We start from the raw sequence: 7143 nt of genomic DNA, 5'->3' as shown, positions 1-7143 counted from the left end.
CAAATTGAGAGTCTTTAGCAAAATAATCTGGGTCGTAAATTGCTTTTATTTTGCATTTGATTTTATCTTTAATCCAAGATGGGATCTAAATTTACTTTTGTTTGCAAAAATGTAATTACAGATGGGTTTAGATTAGTTTGGCTACCATTGATACTTTAAAAACTACGAAGCCGCCTGGTAAGCGTGGAACAGTAGATTATTGATGATAATTATGATGAAAAAAATGAAAAGAACACTTTATTTATATTTTACTACAAAAAATAATGATACAATATTAGCAACAATACCGCCTCTTGCCTTGATTGTCTTCCTTGATCATGTCAGACACTTTCTCTCCAATCATGATCGCAGCACCTAACGTACCTCCTGCGGTAGGGTATGGCATGACACTAACATCAGCGACCCTTAGTCTTCTCACACCATACACCCTTAATCTGGAGTCTACCACAGATCCCATAGCACAGGTACTGCTATAATGATGTTCAGAAGTTGTCATGCATCTTATATAACATTTCCAATAGTCTCTGGAACCCACTGTATAATTTCTGCACTCAGGTAGTTTAGGATCCTGAAACGTCCCCCCAATTTTCTGAAACGTCTCTGTGTCCAAAATCTTCATAAAATCTTCTACTATTCTCGCATAGTCATCTAAATCTTCTTCCTCTGTATAGTAATTGGTATAAATATAAGGATCTTCCGTAAAGTCGCGACTCTTCAAGAGAATTTCTCCTCTTGACTTGTATAATTGCTTGTTTACTATAGAAAACATCATCTCTGAGTTGACACCAGTCCCGATCATACTGTTGCAGATCTCGTCAGTCTGACTGTAAGTGAAGGTGCAATAGCTCATGAGGTACGAAGGTTGACTCACAAAATTGATAGTCTGGTAGTCAGGATAGTTACTAGACTCGTTCAAAGACACATAGCCTGTTACAACTGAGGCTGGATACTTGTGAGGATTGTAAGGTCTATAAGGATATATCAGGTTTGTTATATTGAACAAAATAGTCACCGCCAAATGGTCCTGCAAGTTCTTTCCAACTGGTAGATCAGATATTGTAGCGATCTTGTGGCTATACAGATGGCTTCTTGGACCGACTCCTGATAGCATTAGAAGCTTTGGAGAATTGACAATACCAGCCGATACAATGACTTCTTTTCTAGATTTCACTATAATATATCTTTTGTCATAAGTGTACGCTTCAACGCCAACAGCATTATTGAAAGCGTCAAATATAATTTTCTTCACAACAGTATTCTTTAAAACGTGTAAGTTTGGTCGGTTTGTGATGGGCACTAAGTAAGAAATAGCAGTACTCTGCCGGATACCATCAGATATGGTGAACAGGCCATCAGAGTAGCCTAAGGAATTATTTCCACTAAAGGCCACCTGTATTTGGTTTCCCATTTCTTCGAACACTTTGAAGTATTTATCTCTTTTGTTTGTTAATTAAAGAGTAAGGCCCACGTTTCCTTCGGTTCCGAAAAACTGTCCTTGGGAGGAGTTGATGATGGAGGGTTCCTCAAGTCTTTGGGACTTTTTCAAGTATGGTAGAACATTCTCCCACTTCCAAGTGCTATCGTTGACTATTTCTGCCCAGTTTTCGTAATCGTAATGATTGCCCACGGAGTATAGGAGGTAGCTGGATGAACTGGAACCGCCGAGGACTCTCCCGATGGACATGTCATCTTTGTACTGCTTGTGGCACTGCGACGAGACTCCATCAGGTTCTGTCGTATAGTTCCATGATGAATCACTTTGTTTCAGGTATGGAAGTAGTAATGGGAGCTGAAAAAGTTTACTATATTTACTTATCATATATCATTGACGCCCTTTAGAATTTTATGCTTATTCCACAATTTACCCAAGATTCAATCGAATTTCTACTCAAACATAATAGAAACAAGGTTCATATTCAATCGTATACTTACACCAGCTTCAACTTGAGGATCCCCTCCAGCCTCAATGAGAAGTACTGTTGTGTTACTGTCTTCAGTCAGTCGGTTGGCAACCACACACCCAGTGGTACCAGCACCAACTATTATGTAGTCGTATGATGCACCATCTTCGAAAAAGAAATTAAAAAAAAATATGTTTCTAAAGATTATAATTCAAATAATTTTAAATAAGCTAGTTCTCACCACATAGGAATAATAGGAATGGTGACAGGCTACGAAAATTACAAAATCTATATAGTCCGTCAGTTAAGTGATGAAAAAATATTAGACAATAATTTTTTTATTATTTCTCATTAAAGAAAAAAATACTTAGATAAAACTAATCAAAGTTTAGGAGTGGGAGCAAATATGTCATTTCCACGTAAGTATAACGTACCAAGTGACGTCACGCGATATTTCAATTTAATCTATATATCTTGGAAAGTATTTGATTAAAATAATCTACAAGACTATTATAAAACTGGTTCCACTTACCAAAAACACAGCTCTGTTCTGGAAACTGGTACGAAGTGAGTTGCAACGCTGTCAGCACTCTCAGAGCACCCTGTATAGCTTGGATGGTGCTCGCTGACTTTGAGGCGTTGATAGGCATCTTTATTAGAATTCAGTCTGGAAATAAAAGACTTATTTAATTAGGGTTCAGAAACCATGTAATACGAATATAATCCAGAAATAATTTGAGCTCAGTTTTAACTTCATCAACCCTAAATTCTTGATATAATATAATGTAACAAGAACCGTAAGTTTATTAATTTACTAGGAAAATTATTAACGTTCGTGGGATTGTACACGAGAGATAAATATTATTATTTTACGGTCTACATTTTCACTGTAGTTGGGTTTAATAATTGGTCGATTACATTAATATGAGAAAAGATATGTTTTAACATTTTCTATTTTAATTTTAATGGATATTTCAGGGTACTGAAATAGCCATCAGACCACCACAGATCAGGCCCAGTAGGGCTGATGCCTAATCCGGAGCTGCGGACTACCTAGCGGGTTTACCGGGGCTCCGGCTCGACAGGCAGGAGTAGGAACGGGGTGGTTTTTAGTCAGTAAGAGTATGACATTCCCTCTCGCCTCGCCCTGGCGAGAGAAGTCATTGGATGATTTTCACCACTAAAAAAAGGGGGGTACAGAAATGCACATACCTTTAATTAAAGCATTGACTGTCGAAATGAAACTGCTGAAGGCATCTGCGAAGCGTTGGTCACCAGTGCCCGACGTGGCGGTTAATGTGGCAAGTACTGCAGCTGTAAACTCGTTTCTAAATTCTGCTTAGCTCCTAGACGGACTAAAACAGATTAAGTTTAAACTTAGTGCCAATGTTAAGTTCACTGTCTATTACTTAATTTCCCTCATTGATAAAATGATCGTTAAAAAGTTGACGGCTTTAAATTTTATAGTACTTTTCACAGTTCATTTAATTTACTGAAGTAGTTAAAAGGTGTAGTAAAATTGAAACGGATAGCTTTAAGAATACTTAATTAACTTAAAAAGAAATTAGGTATCTACCTAAGTAGTCGTTGTTAGTTAGTAGCGTCTAAATAATCTTAGAAAGTACATGTAACTTGAAAATAGTCACATTGGTACTTATCGAATCAAATCGCACCTACAACATTACACACATCACTACAAGGACCATACATCCTATCAATCGTCATATCTTCCATACAAACATAAATTATCAGGATATATTGTAAACTCAAATTTGTATTTACTCGTATATTGGTCATGCATGAGAAACCTTAAACCTCCGAGCTACCACGACATTTATAAATTACCGAAGTATCCCAATTCGAAACAAGATTACATGCCACTAAACATCATATAAGAGAATCATAGAAACAGAACATTTGGTCAGACATAAAGCCACAATAGTAATAGCAATCTCTACTTTTAACAGGACATAAATAAAATGTCCAATTTACCCGAACGTTGGCACCCCACTAACTGTTCTGTGAGTCTCCCGAAACAGGGCAGTGTCAGTCGTTTACATGTTTTATGGCTATCTTTTCATACCTCTGGAGAAATGAGGATAAGGTATGTTTTATGGAAAGATGGTGACACTACATACATTTATATGAAGCACAATACTCTTAAATGTAAATGGTATTTTTGTTTAAGAATGTACTATAATCTTCTATCCATGTTTCTCTTTTATACTGATACTTATAGCTAAAGAGTCTGTTTGTTCGCTTTTGAACGCGCCAATCTTTAACTGTTGGAATTGAATAATCATTTTGTGTTGGATAGTCCATTTTTTTATACTACATTTTTTGTATACACTTGATTGGTCGACTATCGCGTCTGGTGGTATGCAATGATGCGGCCTTCGATGAAACACGTCTGCCCATAAGCAACCTATTCACTCGGACCTTGAATTACCCAGGTTAAATTTAGGTTCAACTTCCATTTATCGAGGAGGCGAGGCGAGAGACTGTCAGACTCTTCCTAACTAAAAACTACCCCGCTTCTGTTTTTCGAGCCGGTGTCCTGGTGACTCGTAAGACAGTCCACAGCCCCGGGAAAACATCACATTACGATTAATAAGAGCTAAGCAGCGAGAGTAACTAGTCAGTTTATAAAATAGTAGACAGACTCACAACGTTATATAACAAAATCCACTACACAAACAAAACATCTACACACTTCAAAGAACATTTGGTTTGAAAAGTCCCAAAACAATGTGGTTGGGTAATACATACAACATTTAATATGAATAGGATAAAGTTATGCGCGGCTATAAAGTTGCTACAGTTGATCTTATATTCCCACGTAGTACTATATTTACCTAATATTTATTAAATTATATATCAGTTGAATAATGTATGGTATAAAATCCTTATAAAATTTTATGAAGAAAAGTATTGCTCACGGTTTCCCAATGTATGAAAGCACTAGCTTCTGCCCGCGGCTTCGCTCGCGTTTCCGTAGGATAAAAAGTATGCTGATTAGCCTATGTGTTATTCTTGTGCACAATCTATCCCTATTCCAAATTTCATCCCGAACCTTTCAGCCGTTTTGACGTGGTTGAGTAACTAACATACAAACAAACTGAGACCGAGAGTAAATTATCCAGAGTCACTGTTCTACGCAGACGGAGGCAGGAGCAATTAGTCAGTAATGAATAAAACAGCTAACACACCTATAAAACTACTCATGTCTAGTGAAATGTATACTAAGTTCCCATTCAACCATTTATAAGGTTTCCCCACAATGAACATTTATGTAATTCTATTTGTAGATACTAACTTAAAACATCTCAGCAACATTGTAGGCCGGTTTACGAGGTATAAAATAGATTGGCTTCTGTTTACGGCCCCTTTTTGTGAGTAGTTCTGTGTGCTACTGTTTTTAAGGAAGGATACTATTCGTAGTTTGGTTGGAGGGATGACGATCTTTTATGGTTCAAGTTGATTTTGATTAATTTTACGGATTAGGTACCGATTTTCCTGGCTTTGGCTATTTTCCGAAAAAAGATAGTTAGAGCTATGTAAAAGTGGATTCACTTAAAATATTTGATGGAGAATGGTCAACAGTGCTCTCTGATAAACCTGAATCTCTTTTACTGCTATCTAGAACCCGTTTGCCTAGCAAAGCACGGCGATTATAGTAAACCCTCATATTATTTTAATATTTTGTAATTTTAAACGTTGCCACACACTAGTTTTTCTCTTATTCCGTAGGTGCATTTACAAACATACAAGTTCACATACCTATCACACTCAGACCCGAAACAACAATTTGTAGATCACACAAAGAATTTATCCGTGCAGGAATCAATCACGCTACACGTTGCGCGGCAGCCAGTTGCTCAGCAACCGTGCCTACTGTTCGATCATACTCATGCTCATACTCCCGCAGTGGACTATCGCTGGGACTATGGGCTGTTGATCATGACACAAAAGGCTATATTGGAAGAACAACATCCCATTACACACAATTCCAGATTTGATACTAAAGAAGAAAGATTAATTTCGCAAGAGAAATGCTGGAATTGTGAACTGACCCTTTTATAATGAATGAACGATGACGTCACGATGTGAACCCTTCCCCTATATTCGGACTGTTACAAATGATTTGTTACTCTCATGATTGATGCTTTTACTTAGAGTGGATATTTATAGAATCGCGATCCTGGAATTTATCAAAAAAGGGTCTAGAATTAACATAACATTGAGTATTTTTTCATATACTTTAGACCGTTAATAACACGTTTTCAACTTTACATTCGCTTTTTACCAGTTATACGATATATAACACGATCGCCTACATAGTATGACTGCACGGTTGGCGCGGTGGCTGGGCAACCGGCTGCTGTGCAACGTGTCGCGGGTTCGATTTCCGCACAGAGGAATGCTTTGTGCAATCCACAAATTGTTGTCGGTCTGGGTGTAATGTGTATGTGAACTTGTATGTTTGTAAACGCACCCGTGACACAGGAGAAATTCCTGGTGTGTAAGATTAAAAAAAGAAGTTAAGTTTAAAAAAAGAAGAGTTTCGAAAATAGAAAAACGTTACCCGAGAATTTTATTGATATCTCGTTCATAACCACTCAGCTATCGTGGCGTGTACATTTTTTGTCTATTGTTTAGTTCTTTGTCTCAAAACACCAATAAATACAACAAAACTAGGTTTTCCTTTAAAATTTTCACGTTTCTCCGTCACTAAGAGTCGTTTAGTTCCACTAAAAGCTTATTGCGAAAAGCGAACGTGCTCCAAGCGCCCTCTATTGGTGTAAAAATGAAATTTCCGCGGCACTTTTCTGGGAACATTTTGTGATCGTGTGCTTTCGAGTTACAAGAATTTTATTTGAATGTACTGCACTGGTTTGTTTAAAAAAACACGTAGGAATGTGTAGGAGGTTATTTCATATCTGCATTTTAACCCAGATAAGCCTGTAACTATTTAACCGACTACAAAAAAGGAACTTCTGATTTTATTCTGTACGTATGTATGTTTATTTGTACTAGATTATATCGCGTTTGGATAAACCAATTTTGATGCGGTTTTTAGGATAGTATTTTTAAAATTTTTGAGATGGTTTTAGGGATATTACCCGACTTAAAAAAAATTAAGGCAATGAATAAAATTGAAGGCGTTTGGGTTCCGTAGCCAAATGGCAAAAAACGTAACCCTTATAGATTCGTCATGTCTGTCTGTCCGTCCGTCCGTCCG

General features: G+C 37.2%; 1 protein-coding gene across 1 annotated transcript; it reads right to left on the bottom strand.

Annotated features, from left to right (window-relative positions):
* Positions 1–261: 261 nt before the first annotated feature.
* On the bottom strand, positions 262–2568 carry LOC126912497 (ecdysone oxidase-like). The gene is given in 3 exon segments (XM_050704907.1): positions 262–1789; positions 1933–2066; positions 2434–2568. Coding segments are annotated over 3 exon segments (1767 nt in total). The 5' UTR covers positions 2552–2568; the 3' UTR covers positions 262–274.
* Positions 2569–7143: the final 4575 nt, after the last annotated feature.

Source organism: Spodoptera frugiperda, chromosome 26 (genome assembly GCF_023101765.2).
Source record: "Spodoptera frugiperda isolate SF20-4 chromosome 26, AGI-APGP_CSIRO_Sfru_2.0, whole genome shotgun sequence".
NCBI lineage: Eukaryota > Metazoa > Arthropoda > Insecta > Lepidoptera > Noctuidae > Spodoptera > Spodoptera frugiperda.
This window is presented reverse-complemented; position numbering and strand designations above follow the sequence as displayed.